General features: G+C 43.1%; 1 protein-coding gene across 1 annotated transcript in view; it reads left to right on the top strand.

The window, feature by feature from the left end:
- Window positions 1–13,316: 13,316 nt before the first annotated feature.
- CEP41 (centrosomal protein 41) overlaps window positions 13,317–17,386 on the top strand; it is a 39,876-nt gene continuing 35,806 nt past the window's right edge. Inside the window, exon 1 of the mRNA XM_036246861.1 lies at window positions 13,317–13,402. Within this exon, the coding sequence (XP_036102754.1) occupies window positions 13,370–13,402 (33 nt within the window). The 5' untranslated portion in view covers window positions 13,317–13,369. The remainder of the gene's footprint in view (window positions 13,403–17,386) is intronic.

Raw genomic sequence — 17,386 nt, 5'->3', positions numbered from 1 at the left:
TAAGTATGTATATAGCATATTTTGTTTATCGGCTCATCAGTTGATGAACATGGGGTATTTCCACCTTTTGCTAGTGTGAATAATGTTGCTATGAATATTGGTGTACAAGTATCTGTTTGAGTCCCTGTTTTCTTTTTTTTTTAATCCTCACCCAAGGATATTTTTCCATTTATCTTCAGAGAGAGAGAGAGAGAGAGAGAGAGAGAGAGAGAGAGAGAAACATCCACGTGAGAGAGACTCATTGACTGGCTGCCTCCTACAGGACCCCGACCAAGGCTGGGGACTGAACTGCAACTGAGGTATGTGCCCTTGACCGTAATCGAACCCACGACTCTTTGGTCCACTGGCCGACACTCCAACAGCTGAGCCAAACCGTTTTCCATAGCATTTGACACCATTTACATTCCTGCCAGCAATGCACAAGGGTTCCAGTTTCTCCACATCTTCACCAACACTTTGTTTCTGGTGGTAGTTGTTATTGTTTTTACATAATAGCCATCCCACTGTGTATGAAGTGGTAGCTTATTGTAGCTTTGATTTGTGTTTCCCAACTGAGCATCTATTCATGGGTTTATTGGCCATTTATATATCTTTGGAAACATTATTATTCAAGTCCTTTGCAAATTTTTTGAATTGGGTGTTTTCAGTTTTTGTTGAGTTTTAGGAGTTCTTTATATATCCTGGATATCAATTCCATATCAGATATATGATTTGCAAATATCTTCTCTCATTCTGCAGGATATGTTTTCACTCTCTTGATAGTGTCCTTCAAAACACAAATATTTTTAATTTTGATGAAGACCTATTTATTATTATTGTTGTTGTTGCCGCCTGGGCTTTAGGTGTTACATTTAAGAAATATTTGCCAAGCAGGATGTCCACTCCTAGAGGGTTGTTTAGGTCACATTTTCTTCCTCTTTAAGTCTCTTTAGTTGACATAACACTTACTCCGGGCTGGTTCTTAGGAGAAGTGGGGTCAAGCTCCAAAAAGACTGTCCTATATTTTTTACAAAGTCTGGCTGATACAACCTTGGTAAGTCTACACATTTCAAACGGTGGCTCTGCTTCTGAAGCCCCAGCACCGCAGTCGGATGAAGGCTCTGAGGCTGGCTCTGGACCTGATCTGCCTCTAAAGAGAAGACAGTGCAGGGGCTGAACCATCTTCACAGCAGAACAGCTGGAGGAATTGGAATGAGTTTTTGAGAGAACCCACTACCCTGATATTTACACCAGGAAAGAAGTGGCACAGAAGGCAAAGCTCTCGGAGGCCCAAGTACAGGTCTGGTTTAGCAACCGCGTTGCAAGGTGGAGGAAGCAAGCTGAGGCCAATCAACAGATGGTTTCAACCATCTCATCGGGGGCAGGGGGCATTCCCTCCCACTGCCTTGCCCACCTTGCCAACATACCAGCTGCCGGAGACCTTGTGCCCGCCCACCACGGTTCCACAAGGAATGGAGGAAAGGAGTCAAGGTGTGGAAATGTAACTCTCCATAGCTCTCCCTGCTGCTGATTCTAAGGAAGCCATGACACCGTTGAGGTTTGTATGTTAATGACATTATATCAGGTTGTCCTGAATGTACCAGGCAAATTTCAGAAACATAGTTTGTTCTGGGACATATCTGAATCTCTCTAGATACATTGTGCTATAATATGATCCTATTTTAATATTTGAAAACAATGAAACCAAGTAACCTTTTAAAAATACACGTTTTGCGCCCTGGCCGGTTTGGTTCAGCGGTTAGAGCGTCGGCCTGCGGTCCTGAGAGACCCGGGTTCGGTTCCCGCTAAGGGCACGTACCTCGGTTGCAGTTTGTCCCCGGCCCTGGTCGGTTGTGCGGGTGGCAGCCACTTGATGTGTTCCTTTCACATCGATGTTTCTCTCTCTCTGTTCCTCTCTCTCCCTCCCTCCCACTCTACCTGAACAAAAAATGGAAAAATGTCCTCCGGTGAGGATAAAAAAATAAAATAAAATAAAAAAATAAAAATACACGTTTTGCTTTTCCTTCTTTTTTTTAATCCTCATCCAAGGATATTTTTCCATTGATTTTCAGAGAGGGAGGGAGAGAGAGTGAGAGAGAAACATCAATGTGAGAGAGACACATGGATTGGATGCCTCCCGTGCAACCCCTACCAGGGCTGCGGATCAAACCACAACTGAGATACAAACCCCAACCGAGGTAAACGCCCTTCACCCAGAATCAAACCCACCACTCTGGTCCACCAGCCGATGCTGTAATCGCTGAGCCAAACTGGCCAGTGTGAAATTTGGTTTTCTTTTGTTAAAATTTTACCTCGCCCAGGCTGGTTTAGCTCAGCAGTTAGAGCGTAGGCCTTTGGACCAAAGAGTCATGGATTCAATTCCAGTCAAGGGCACATACCTTAGTTGGAGTTTGTACCTTAGTTGGGGTTTGATCCCCAGCCCTGGTCGGGGTTGTGCGGGAGGCAACCAATTGATGTGTCTCTCTCACGTCCGTGTTTCTTTCTCTCACTCTCTCCCACTCTACCTGAAAATCAATGGAAAAATATCGTCGGGTGAGGATTTAAAAAAAATTGCCTTTACATTTGTACTCCAGTGTGCAATTAACTGAAGCTCTATCATGTCTACTAAGTGCAGTAGTAATTTAGAGAAGGTAACTGACCTTTGTTCACACATAGAGGTGAATAGGATAAATAAGACAAAATTATTTTGGATTATAAAATATTGCATTCCAGCCCTGGCCGGTTTGGCTCAGCGGTTAGAGCGTTGGCCTGCGGTCCGGAGAGACCCGGGTTCGGTTCCCGCTAAGGGCACGTACTTCGGTTGCAGTTTGTCCCCGGCCCTGGTTGGTCGTGCGGGTGGCAGCCACTCGATGTGTCCCTTCACGTCGATGTTTCTCACTCTCTCTCCCTTCCTCTCTCTCCCTCCCACTCTATCTGTACAAAAAATGGAAAAATATCCTCGGGTGAGGATAAAAAAAATAAATAAATAAAATAAAATAAAATATTGCATTCCAGGCCTTCTATACTATTAGTATACCGAATAGTATACTAAACTATACTATTGCACTAATACTCAGGTGCTTGGAAAATGTATTTGCTAAAAAAAATTTGAGACCTGCAACTCTTATATCAGTTCATTCTTATGTTGATTAATAATGTTTACAACCCAAATTGGTTTGTTAGCATTGTTAATGTGATTCCTGAATTCCTGTTCTGAGTGAGTTTGCCATGAAAGTATATAAATAAGTCATGTATTTGCACACGTGTGGAGATATTCGCACATTAAGAAATGCAGTTGGAGCCCTGGCCAGTTTGGCTCAGCGGTTAGAGCGTCTGCCTGCGGTCCGGAGAGACCCGGGTTCGGTTCCCGCTAAGGGCACGTACTTCGGTTGCAGTTTGTCCCCGGCCCTGGTTGGTCGTGCGGGTGGCAGCCACTCGATGTGTCCCTTCACATCGATGTTTCTCTCTCTCTCTCCCTCCCACTCTATCTGTACAAAAAATGGAAAAATATCCTCGGGTGAGGATTAAAAAAAAATTAAAAAAAAAAAAAAAAAAAAGAAATGCAGTTGGAAATGAACATTCGTCTGAGCAGTAGATACTCCTGATGTCTGAGTGACCTGAGTTTTTTTTTTTTAATCCTCACTTGAGGACATTTTTCAGAGTAGGAGGGAGAGAGAGGAAGAGAGAGAGAGAAACATCGATGTGAAAGGGACACGTCAAGTGGCTGCCACCCGCACGACCAACCAGGCCGGGGACAAACTGCAACCGAGGCACGTGCCCTTAGCGGGAACCAAACCCGGGTCTCTCTGGACCGGGGGCCGACGCTCTGACCGCTGAGCCAAACCAGCCAGGGCTGACCTGAGCTTTTGCAGTGAACTTTCTGCACTGGTATACAAAGGAACTTCATGGCTGACCATGTTCTTTATTGCAGCTGGGTCAGACCCAGCAGCACGGTTCACAGACCTCAGCCGCTTCCCCGAGCACAGTGCACCAAAGCACCCTTCCTTCGAACCCGGACAGCAGCTCTGCCTTCTGTCTCCCCAGCACCAGGTATGAATTTTCCAGTTATACAGACCGCTTTGTGCCTCTGTCAGGGCCGTCCAACCCCATGAACCCCGCTACTGGCAGTGGCCTCTTACCTCAGGTCAGCCCTGTGTTTCCAGACAGCCGATATGCTATATACCAGAACCAAACAGTAAGTTCTCTGGAGCAGTGGTATAATGAATTGCCAAATTTAAACCAGAATGTATTCCTTATACAAGCCACGTGATATCAGTTTCCTACCTCTCCGGCCTTTGCACAGGCTGTATCAAAAGTTGTAGCTTAGCCTGGCCGGTGTGGTTCAGTGGTTGAGCGACGACCCATGCACCAAGAGGTCGCCAGTTCGATTCCCAGTCAGGGCACATGCCCAGGTTGTGGGCCTGATCCCCAGTGGGGGGCATGCAGGAGGTGGCCAATCGATGTTCTCTCTCATCGATGTTTCTCTCTCTCTCTTCCTCTCCTTTCCTCTCTCTCTAAAATCAATAAAGAAAAAAAATTAAATAATCATGGAGATTTTTATGTTTATACATAGTTGTCAAAGTGTTTGTCATCTGGACTCTTAGTTCTGGTCTTTAGGAAAGAAACACACATTTTAAAATAATGGTATTTGGCCAGCTGAGAGGGTTGTAAGCAAAAGCAACTATAAAACACCAGATTTTATAAAACAATCAAGAGGAAGCAAATAAATTGTGTGGGAAGAGAACCAGCTGATGACTACAGAACTGTGGGATAAATAAGGCACAAAGGCATGAATTAGGAGAATTATTGCTCTTTGGGAATGTAGAGATATTTGAATGTTGTAATTGTTTTTCTAACTTGCATTGGACTATGAGCTTTTCTTGAGAGATCATATTAGTAATAAGTGCCTTGACAATGAAGATTTTGCCCTATGTTTCTTCTAAGAGTTTTATAGTTTTATCTCTTACATTTAGGCTTTTGATCCACTTTGAGTTCATTTTTGTATGCAGTGTAAGGTTCAATTTCATTATTTCGTATGTGTATATCCAGTTTTCCCAACACTATTTAGTGTTTATACCAGAAGTTGGCAAACATTTTCTGTAAAGGGACAGATAGTAAATATTTTAGGCTTTGCAAGTCATCTAGTCTCTGTTGCAACTGCTCAGTTCTACCGTTGTAGTGAGAAAGAAGCCATATACAGTACATCAATCAATGGACATGACTGTGTTGAATAAAACTTTTTTTAGCTTAAAACCACTATTTTATTATTTTTCAGTTGATTGAGACACAGCTGGATGCTTCTTCACTTTTTTAGTTTTTCTTCTTTTTTTCCCCCTAAAATTGAGACATAATTGATGTATAACATTATCTTAGTTTCGTGTATATACATAATGATTTGATTCTAATAAAACTCATTTCACAAAAACAGAGTGCAGGCTAGATTTGAACTGAGAGCCATAATTTATGCCCCTGGTTTAGACCATCCATATTTTAACTATTAATATGGTTTGATTTATTCTGAATATCTTGCTATTCATTTTATATTTGTCCTAGTAATCTTTATTCTTTTTTTCCTGCCTTCTTTGGAATAATTGGGAAGTTTGATTAATTCATTTTATTCTCACTATTGGCTTATTAGTTATGACTCTTTTTAAAGTGGTTGCTCTAGGGTTTATGATATACATACTAAATTTATTATAGACTACCTTGAAATAATTTCCCATTTCATGTATAGTTTAAGAACCTTACAATAAATAATACACCTCAATTTTCTCTTCTAACCTTTGTGTTGTCATGCATTTTAATTCTGTTTTATATATTCCATAATACACTATTATTATTTGTACTGAGACAGTAAATTTTCTTTTAAAGAGAATAAAAATAAAAAGAAAATGTCTTTTATATTTGCCCTCATTTAATCATTTCCATTGCTCTTCATTTGTGTATGTCAGAACTTCTGCTAGTATCATACTCTTACTGCCAAAGAACTTCCTTTACTATTTTGTGTAATATGGGTTTGTTGGCAATGAATTGCTTCAGTTTTTGTTTGTCTGAAAAAGTCTATATAATCATCATTTTAAAAAGATATTTACGCTGACTACAGAATTCTAGGGTGATGGTGTGTTTTCCCTTTCGACACTTAAAAAGGATCCCTCCATTCCCTTCTGTTTTATATAGCATTGATGAAAAGTTTGCTGTAATTCTATCTTTCTTCTCTTGTATGTAACAGTTCTTTTTTGGGCTGCTTTTTGGATTTTTCTCAAAAGAGAGAATTCTTTGGTTTTCAGCAGATTGACTATGATAAGTATATAGGTATGTTTTATTTTGATTTTCTTGGGGTTTGGTTATATTATTTATGCTGTGTGAGGTTCTGTGAACATTTCAGATCTGCAGTTTGTTGTTGTTCCTTAATTTTGGAAACTTTTAAAAATGTTTCTTCTGCCCCATTCTCTATCTTCTCCTTGATATTTTCCCACAGTTTAAAAATTCTATCTTCTGAACTCTTCTTCCCCATCTTTTTCTCTTTAGGTTTCATTTCTAATATAGTATCTCCAATTTCACAGCTACTTTGTTTTTGTTTTGTTTTTATTAATTTATTTTTGTTACAGATGTTCCTCCTTTTTCCCCACAGACATCCTCCTCCCTATCCCATCCCCCACCAAGCATTGTTGTCTATGTCCATTGGTTATGCATACATGCATAAAAGTTCTTTGGTTTATCTCCCCGCCCCCCCCCCCCAGCTACTTTCATTAGCAGAAGCTAGTCTGCTGATGATCCTATTATAAGGATTCTTCTTTGATATTATATTTTTTAAATCACCTTTGCTTTTTATAGTTTCCCATCTATCTGCCAAAATACCTTATATTCTTACATACATTTCCACTAGATCTTTTAATATATTAGTCATAGTTATTTAGAAGTTCCTATCTGATAGGTCTTTATTGCTGAGATCTGGTTCTGTTCATTGCTTTGTCTCTTGATGATGATAAGCCTCCCACCCCCTCTCATTTTTCTTTTCTTCTTTACTGTCATAATTTTTTAGTAAATGCTGGACAGTCTGAGTAGAAGCCAGTGGAGACTGAGGAAAATAGTATTTCTGCCTGGAAACAGTCATGCCTCTCCTTCTGCTAGGCTATTATTGTGAGGTGTTGAGTTCATCTTGTCAGTAGTTGAGCTGATTTTAGCTGTTACTATCTTTACAGTCCTATACAGTGAGTGCCACTACCTTGTGTTTAGTGTGAGGAATGGGTTCCTGGAGGGCTTTCTCAGTATTCCTGCTCTGCCATTGGCCTTCAAAAGTACCTGCACACTTGTACTGCCAAGTGGGGTTTCCGCCAGTCTTGCCTTACCGTGTGTTGCTAGGATGTAGTGGAGACAGGCAGTAGTCCTGATTCTCCTGGTCCAGCCTCATTCTTAGACAAGGCCTGTGTACCTGGATCTTAGGAGTGAGACCTTCTCAATGTTTTTACCCTCCTCCCCTTACCTCCCTCATAATAACCAAACTCTGTCTTGTATCTTTAGTGGACCTTGGGTCGAAGAATTGTACTGATTCTCCTCCAGTGGTAGTCTACCTCTGCTTTATATTGGTGCAGGTTCTTGAACCTAAGAGGTTTTCATGACCTGTCCACTCCTACACCCCCTTCACCAGAGCAAATAGCTTTTGCTTCTGTCCTTCCCCCTGAAGCACTAGATGTTTTCTGTGTTCCCGGGGAGTGAGAATGACGGTTTTGCTTCTACCCCTCCTGTGGTGACCCTCAAGGCAAAAGGGTCTGCTGCCCTTCCCTTAATGGCTTAAGGCTTTTTTGCTTTAATAAGAGAAGGGACAAATGATGTAGGTGGTGATTTATATCTGTCCCCAGGAGCAGCCAGTCACCTCCTGCAAACCACCAAGGAGGGGAGGACTCTCTCTGGCCTCCTATTCTACCCCTAATCTTTCTTTAGAGCACCCAAGTGGACACCCATGGAGAAGAACTTGCAACTGAACATAAACTCCCCTTGTGTCTGGCACTCTGTTAGTCAAGGTTGCTCAGAGAAACAGAACCAATTTAAGAAATATAGATCTGTATAGACATTATCTATCTATCTATCTATCTATCTATCTATCTATCTATCTATTATCTATCTATCTAGTGATTTATTTTAAAGAATTGGCTCATGAGATTATGGAGGCTGGCAAGTCCAAATCTGTAGGGTAGACAAGCAGGCTGGAGACCCAGGGAAGAGTTGATGTTGTAGCTCAAGTCTAAAGGCAGTCTGCTAGCAGAATTCTATCCTCTTCAGGGGATATTGGTCTTTTTCTCTAAAGTCTTCAACTGATGGGATGAATGCCACCCACATGTTGGAGGATTATCTGCTTTATTCAAAGTCTACTGATTTAAATATTACTCTCATTTAAAAAATACCTTCACAGAAACATCTAGAATAGTGTTTGACCAAATATCCGGGTACCATGCCTAGCCAAACTGACTCGTAAAATTAACCATCACAGGCTCCCAGTTTTTCTAAATTGATCTGCTAACCCAAACTCAGCCTTTAGGAATTAGTGAAAATTTTAGCTATTTTTTTTCTTTATTGCTTTTAGAGAGAGGAAAAGAGAGGGAGAGAGAGATAGAAACATCAATGAGAGAGGACATCGATTGGCCGCCTCCTACATGCCCCCTACTGGGGATCAGGCCCACAACACGGGCATGTGCCTTGACCGGGAATCAAACTGGTGACCTCCTGGTACCACACCAGTGGGGCATTAGCTTTTTTTTTTTTTTTTTTTTTTTACCCACTTCTATGGTAGTCACCTTTCCTTCAGTGCTCTGCCAAATGTGGAACAGTTTGTGCATCTCTCCTCTCCTTAGTAGGGCGTGGCACCTTTCGGAATTTGGTTATGTGATTGTCTTATGATCTCAGCTCTCTAAAGGATTCAAGAAAATTTATGATTTTGTAGATTATCCACTCTCTCTCATAGGTAGGATGGGTGTGATCGCCCTTGCAGCCTTCTACGTCCTAAGTGGAAACAGAGTTCCCATTGTTTTTACCATGGGTGCCATCTCCGTGAAGGACAAAAGTTATATTTGTGAGTCTAGCACAGGGGTTGCAAGTTGATGGCCTGCAGATTTCCCATACATGAAAACTTACATTTCTACATTATTTTGAGAAATGTGAACATCTGACATGCTTGAGCCATATTTACTGACTTTTTCATGGGGAAAGGGCTCTTCAGCTGTACAGTGGGCCCAGAGTGACAGTTACCTCCCAACACTGACTCCTCCTCCATCCCCATAGGGCAAACCATTCTGAGACCCAGGTTAGCTACTCAGTGTCCCCTTCAAACGGGCTCTATGACAGAGCATTGTTCTGTGCCAAAAGCAGAATGTGGCATGTGATGTCTGAATGCCCTGGGCTCGGTCATAGGTGGTAAAGATCTTTGATCTCCCTGGGAGGGGACATCATACACCTATTCTACCATAGCTAGGGGTCTCACGTGGAACTCAAATGTGGCTGCAGAACCGCATACATGGAAATAGCAACCCAATCAAGTAAGCAATCAGAATGCTATTTCTGTGTCTCACCAGAAAGCAGTGTACCCTGTGATAATCCAAAGGAATCCTGGGGGTAAGTGTTACTCCCCTGGGAGAGGCTGCAGGGATGGTTGAAGCCTTTGGACTCAGGCCTTGCACTTCAACTCTGACCTAAGTGGGAGGCGGACAAGGGTCAGCCCTCCACTCAGAGGCCAGTGTGCTCCTCTCCAGAGCACATTCCACCACCAGGTAAATGACACCAAATAGTTACCAAACTACAGGGACTTTTTCACAGGGTGGAGCCTGTGGATCTGTGGGTTTACTGCCTCAGCTGCTGTTCCATTTCTGGGGTGCAGAGGAAGGACCTCAGGATTAGACTGAATTGGACAGAATTGTTTTCTTAAGCATCTGACAGTGTATGTCATTTAGGGAATGGAGATAAATGAAGCCAAGGAAGGGAGCCAAGGCCCATATTAGAGAAGCAACCTCTTGAGACAGGTCTGAGGGGAGGGTCTGGGGTCTGATCAGGAAACCAGGCTGAGGGCTGAGGGTGAGGGGATGGAGAGCTAATTGGATGGCACGTGCTGGACAAGAAGATGGATTCAGGATGAAGAGGGTCCAAAGGATTTTAGGCTCAGAAGAGGGCCAGACTGCTTGACACCAAAATGACCACTGACCAAGCACAGGAGCACCTGAAATACTAACCATCCTTAAACCACCCTGGGCCTCCCACCAACTCTGCAGAAACTAAAAGCTTTTGGAACACATACAGGGTTAAAAAGAAGACATCAAGCAAATGGAAGTTCACAAGAGCACTTCTAACTTCATGAAAAATAAGATTAATCAGTGGAAGTAGGAACTTTTAAAGAAAAGAATCAGAACTACTTCTCTTACAAACAAAGCTCTAACCTCTTAGCAATTACAACTCTGATTGCAAGGATCTTACTCAAGTGCTTGAAGAGTCTTTTACTGCCAAGAATGAGCAAACTGCACTTCAAATAACGGAATTACAGAATTCAGCTCCGGTCTAAATGGGCCCAGACAAATGCCATAGACAATTTTCAGGCTGAAGTAAGAATGAGGTTTTTTGTTTCTCAGAGAGTAAATGTTTTTATTAAGGTATAAAATTAATTCATAGCCACTGAAGAAAATCTTCAAAATACACAAAAGTGTAAAAAATAAAACAAATATCCATATTCCATAATCCAGAGATGGTTTACACTTTAAATGTGTTTTTTTAATCCTCACTGAGGACATTTTTTTCCATTTTTTTGTTCAGATAGAGGGGGAAGGGGGGAGGGAGAGAGAGAGAGAGAGAGAGAGAGAGAGACATCGACGTGAAAGGGACACATCGAGTGGCTGCCACCCGCACGACCAACCAGGAGACAAACTGCAACCAAGGCACACGCCCTTAGTGGGAACCGAACCTGGGACTCTTTGGTCCGCAGGTTGATGCTCCAACCACTGAGCCAAACCAGCCAGGGCTTTTTTTTTTTTTTTTTTTAATCATTTTACATACAATTCCAGTAAATATCTATGGCTGTAATCTTTGTGCATCTGATTATTTCCTTAGGAGGAATTCTCAGAATATTAAGATTTAAGAGCTTCTGGATACTTACTTTCAAATCACTTTTCAAAATGGTCACACTTCTTTCTATTCATTTTAACAATGTATGAGCATGGCACTGAGCATTCTCATTAAAAAAGAGAGAAAACAAAAAACCTTTGTCCATTTGGTAGTTGAAAAATGGAATCTAGCTGTTTGGTTTTGTATTTCTTTCATTATCAGTTGGACATTTCTTCATATGTTTATCGAATATTTTTCTTCTATGAATTATCTTTTTGTGCCATGTACTGTTCTTCATATTTGGGGTAAGCAACTTGCTTTAATTTTGATGCGATTTTGCTATAGCAGGATTCAAAGGGAATTGGGAAAAGAAACTTATGATGCTAAAAGTCTTTTGATTTATAGCTCTAAGTTTTCCAAGGTTTCCACTGAAGCAAAATATAAAGAAAATTATTTTTCTAGAGCACAATCTCTCAAGGTGTGGCCCTTGGACTCTGTGCATCAGAACCAATGGGTGGGAGAGGGGGAACATGTATTTAAATTACAGATTCCTAAACCCCACCCCAGGCATACAGAGTCAGTCAGCATCTCTGACAGTTGGACCCAAGAACACAACTTCCTATAATTTCCATGTATGTTCCATTTTTCTTAAACTTGATTAATGAATTATCATTCATCTATTCAGTCCCTCAAGTTAGAAAAATTATAGCCATCCCATTCTTTGCATCTCTTGCCTCTTCTCATGTATACAATAACTTACCTTCACCAACAAATGTTTTTATATCTTTTCCTCTCCTTCTCAACCTTATTATCTTCCTGTCTTCTCTCCTTTCTCCCATTTATTATACCCGTAATTTCTATCATCACCCTACCCTTACAGTGCACGGGATAAGGACAAGTATACATTCTAAGTAGTAATATGTTAGAAGTTTCTGCTTGCTATACAAAAAGTTCTAGATAAATATCCTCCCCACCACTCTTCTTCCAATTTTTTGCAGCCCCCAAACTCTTCCTTATTCTAGGGAAGGGGTGAGAAACGGGGGGTTTTTAGAGAGATTTATGGTCTAGGGAAGTTCAGACAAAACTCAGTAAGTAGCTTGAAAGTGCAAGAGACAGCTGTGGCCAGTGTAAGATCCTGGGAGTCAACCATCTGAGTGACAACCCAATTCTGGCTGGCCCTAAGGGTGGGATGCTGAAGTGTCTGAGAAGAAGGGTCATCTGCACAGACCCTAAAATAGCTCACATGTATGCTGTTATTCACAAGCAGAGAACCAGGAATGTGAACAGTTCAGAGTAACCTTTCTCCATCCCTGGAAAAACAACTTAGAGTAAAGAACAAAGGGTTACTGTGTTGGTTCCTCCCATGTAAAAAGAAACAATAATTTTGATGGATTTGGTGGGACATTTTGGAGCCAAGTCATACTGTGTGTGATTGTTTTTTAAAGGTGCTAGGACTTAATTTTCAGATCTGGAATAAGAACAGGTGGTGGCTGATGGCAGGAGTCACAATGGTTTCCATGACAACAGCATTGGGGTTTAGTCATCCTCCCATCCTCCACAAAACCTTCTGCAGCTTTTCTCATAAGGTGCTTATTAAATATTTGTTAAATGAATCATGAATCACAGAATGGTGTGTGTACTTTGCAATTAAGGCTGCCGTTCTCTAGCTAGCTAAAAGCTTTTAAAGCAACACTAATTACTGTATTTACACGATATTTTGCATAATTTGCATATTAACTTAACCTGAAAATAATAAGCTACAGATTCTCATCCCTGCTGAACAATCCTGTCCCGTATCTGTTCCTTATTGTGAAAGAAGTAGTCCAGATTTTTGAAATGGCCTTGAGGGTGAGGGTGGTGGTGGTGTTGTGTGCCCTGTACCCTATTTGTTCTTCCACAGTTGCTAGAACATTTGTTTCCCATACCACCACCACCACCACCCCCTCCCCGCTTTCGAGCTTCTTACCCCCCTCGGGATCCGTGCAGCCGCCCACGCGCAGGCACTAGCCTGCCCCTCCCCCGCGCCCCTCTTCCCGCGCTAACGCTGGAGCGGGTGGGGCCCAGCGGAGAGCACAAAAGGCCTCCGCAGCCGGCGTCCCGCGTTGCCCTTGGCAACCATTGAGCGGAGTCTCGCTCTAACCAGACCCTGCGAGGAGGTAGCAAACGGGGCCTCCATTGGCTGGCTAGAGACGGCTAGCCAATCGGAGAAGAGGTTGTAAGGAGGCGGCTGAGCGAGGTTGTAGGGGTAAGAAGTTAGGTTTAGAGGCAACCGGTGAAACTAGAACCCTGAGCGTGGTCGGTTGGAGCAAATATGTCTGCCCGGAGGCACATTGGGAATCCTGAGGTGAGGGCCAGGTCCGGATCGGAGAGGCGGAGGGGCGGGCGCACCGGAAAAGGCTCCACGTGGGCAGGGACGAGCAGCCGGCGACTTCCGCCGCCCGGAAGGCGGGAAGCGGCCGGCGTGAGGAGGGGTCTGGAGCGAGGAGGGCGAAGGGAGGCGGGGCGGGCCGGGGGCGCGGAGCCTGGCCGGCAGCCCGAGTGGGGCCCCACCCGCCCTTGCTCCCTGTGTGCCGGCACTTGCCGCTGAGATGAGCCAAGTGCATCAAGACACAGCCCCTCCCCTCAAAGGGCTTCCAGTTTAGGAGCCGCAGATACAGAACATAAGCAAGCGCGATCGAAGCCCCGAACACGCAGGGACAACATCAGATGAGCCGTCCTTCCTTAGGCCGGGAATACAGAGAGCAGGGATGAGCAGCCCTTTAGAAAGGGCGCGACCTCTGACATGCGTTACCCCCGCCCCACAGGGCCTTTCACTGTTTCACCCTCGTGCCCTCCGCATTGTGTTCATTCATTTCAGCCAGTGTTCCTGGAGTAGGTGCTGGAGATGCACAGGGTAAGCGAGGCCTTGTGCTCGCGTGAGTGCAGCCTCCCGGCGAGACTTGTAAGCAACCTGCACGCCGCGGGGTTGGCCGCGCGACGTTCAGAGGGCACAGAGGGAAGATGGGTCCACTGGGGACAGGAGGTCCTGGAGATGGCCCGAAAGGGCCAGGCTGTGCCCAGGTGAGGAAGCACTGCAGACAGGACCGCGAGGAGGGGTGAGGCGGGCGTGGGGCGGCAGGGGGCAGGTCTGGCCCGCTGGGCCTTGCTGCTGGCGGGGCCTTGCACGTGCGTCCTCGCACAGTCATCGCCTGTGAGCTCTGCCGAGAAAGTGAGGCCGAGCCGGGGCTCTCCCGGCGAGCGCCACGGTGGACTCGCCTCTGCCACGCCGGTGGCGGCGGAGGTGTGGACAGCGGCAGTGAAACCCCCACGCGTTTATCTCGTCCGCCGGCCAGAATTCAAGAACCTTTTGCGGAGTTTCAAGGAAAGCGGGACACGATCAGATTTGCATTTTAGGCACATGGTGGAGACGCATCGTGGAGAACGGGTTCGAGGAGCCCAAGACTGGGGGCAGGGACACTGGTTCGGTGGTTATTACGTTGCAGACCTAAGTAAGGCCATGCACTGGGGACAGCACTGAGAAATACGTGGGGGGTCGAATCATCACGACTTCATGGTTAGCTCTGAGCAGTGAGAGAGGGATGGGTGACTTGGGTTCCCAGCTTGGGGTAACGAGATCAGGAATGGGGGTGAAAGAGGTTGTAGGGAGGCAGGATGTGTGATTTACACATCTGTGTCCTGAGTGAAGATGCCCAGCTTGAGCGAAGATGCCCAGCTTCCTTTGTTTCAGTGGAGCACAGTTTCCTGTGGTTTCTTGAGAAAGAGTGCGTAAGCAGTAAGTGTTTTTATTTATGCCTAAAATGTTAGGCATGTCTAAAAATGTTATTACTCTACCTTCACGTGTATCAGCCTGAGAGTTTGGTTGAGTATAGAATTCTTGGTTGGAAATCATCAGCTTTGTGAAAACATTGCATTGTGGTCGTCTAGCATCAAATGTTACTGTGGAGAAGTCCAAAGCCTTCTTTGCGTTTGTATGCAACTTGATTTTTCCTTTCCGGAAGCTTGTGGAAGTTTTCTTTGTCCCCAGTGTTATCATCTTTCACAAAAAATATTCCTTGCTCTGAGCCTATTTTCACCCATATTGTTAGGCACCAGAAATTCATGTCTCTCTGTTCTGTAAATTTCTTAAACATTATTTTATTGTTGAGTTTCTCCCTTTCATTTTCTCCATCCTCTCTTTCTTGAATTCATTATTCTGACATTGCTTCTATATGACTAGTTCTCTAATTGTTTTAAAAAGTTTTATGTCCTGTTTTCCACATCTTTGTCTTTTTGCTCTCTTTGGGAGATTTGTTTAACTTTATCTTCCAGTCTTTCTAATGAGTTATTTATTTCTGCCATAATGTTTTAACTCTTAAGAGCTGTTTTTGATTCTGACGTTCTTTTTAAACACTTTTATTTTGAAATAAACACAAATTCACAGAAATTTGCAACAACAGTACAAAGTACTCCCATATGCCGTTTACCCATTTTCCCCCAATGATTATATTTTATATAAATATAGTACAATATCACACCAGAAAATTGACATTTTTACAATGTGGGTATAGTTCTAGGCCTTTTTTTTTTTTAAATCACATGTGTAGATTTAATATAATTAAAATTTGCACATGTGTAGATTTTGCAATCAAAATACAGAACTAGTCCATCAATATCTCCCTTATACTACCCCTTCCTAGTCACATCCACTTTGTTCCCCCTCATTATCCTAACCCCTGGCAGCCACTGTGTTCTCCATTTCTGCAATTTGTAATTTTGAGAATATTACAGAAACGGAATCAAGCAGTATATGACCTTTTGAGATTGGCTTTTTCCCACTAGAATAATGTCCTTGAGATGCATCCAAGTTGTCTCCTGTAGCAATGGTTCATTCCTTTTTATTGCTGATTAATATTCTGTAGTATGGATCTATAACCGTTTATTTAACCATTCAACTATTGTGGAATATTTGGTTGCTTTCAGTTTGGGGCTGTTACAAATAAAGATATGAACTTTTTGGTACAGTTCTTTGTGTGATGTTAATTTTCATTTCTGTGGGATAGATGCCTAGGAGTACAATTGCTGGGTTGTATGGTATGCTTACATTTAGTTTTTCTAGAAACTGAGTATATGTGACAATGGTATATACGACATACCATATAGTCTAGGTCTAGGTATGTAGTAAGCTTGTGTAAGCACACTGTATGATGTTTGCACATTGATGAAATCGCCTAACTATGCATTTCCCAGAACGTATCCTCGTTGTTGGGTGGCACATGACTGGACTGACAAGTTTTTGTATGGGTGTGTGTGTGTTTTCATTTCTCTAATAGTGTTTTTAAGTATTTTTTCCCCACATAGCCTCAGTTTCCTTTGTATTGCTATTTTTCTTTCTGTTTTGTTGGAGATGTTTGTATCAGTAAGCTTGAGCTGCCATAACAAAATAGCACATTTTGGGTGGCTTACACAACAGAAATTTTTCTCATGGTTTTGGAGGCTGGGAAGGTTAAAATCAAAGTGCTGGGCAATTTGGTTTCTAGTGAGAGCTCTCTCCTGGCTTGCAAATGTGCTCACATGACCTCTTCTTTGTGTGCATGTGTGGAAAAGGAGCAGGTTCTTTGGTGTCTTTTTATAAGAACACTAATCCTATTGGACTTGTGCTCCACCCTTATGACCCCATTTGACTTTAATTACCTCCTAAAGGCCATATCTCCAAAGAGTTACATTGGGGATTGGGATTTCAATATATGAATTGGGGGCGGGGGGAACAATTCAGTCTATAGCAATGTTCTCAGACTTCTTTTATTCCTAAATTGTTAATTTATGTGGGAGACTTAAAAATGTGATTCGAGCCCTGGCAGGTTTGGCTCAGTGGTTAGAGCATTGGCCTGTGGTCCAGAGAGACCCGGGTTTGGGTCCCCTAAGGTCACATACCTCGGTTGCAGTTTATCCCCAGCCCTGGTTGGTCATGCAGGTGGCAGCCACTCAAAGTGTCCCTTTCGTGTCAATGTTTCTCTTTTTCTCTCTCTCTTCCTCTCTCTCTCTCTCTCTTTCTTCCTCTCTCACCCTCCCACTCTATCTGAACAAAAAATGGAAAAATTTCGGGTGAGAATAAAAAAAAAGTGATTCGGATCTTCATATATTGGGAGGGACTTGGTGATGATGAGCTTAATTACAAGATCTCACTGAACCATGATTTGGGGACTCCCTCTCCCAATGTTCCCTCCTTTCATCTCTTTTCTCTTAGGCTAGTCATTTTCCTTAGAGCAACCCACCCTCCTGAGAGTAAAAGCCTAGTTGAATTCCTAGAGGAACCAGGGCTAGGGAATATCTCAACACTAGTGTGCATCAT

This window comes from Molossus molossus, unplaced genomic scaffold (assembly GCF_014108415.1).
Source record: "Molossus molossus isolate mMolMol1 unplaced genomic scaffold, mMolMol1.p scaffold_m16_p_7, whole genome shotgun sequence".
In the NCBI taxonomy this organism is placed as follows: domain Eukaryota; kingdom Metazoa; phylum Chordata; class Mammalia; order Chiroptera; family Molossidae; genus Molossus; species Molossus molossus.
This window is presented reverse-complemented; position numbering and strand designations above follow the sequence as displayed.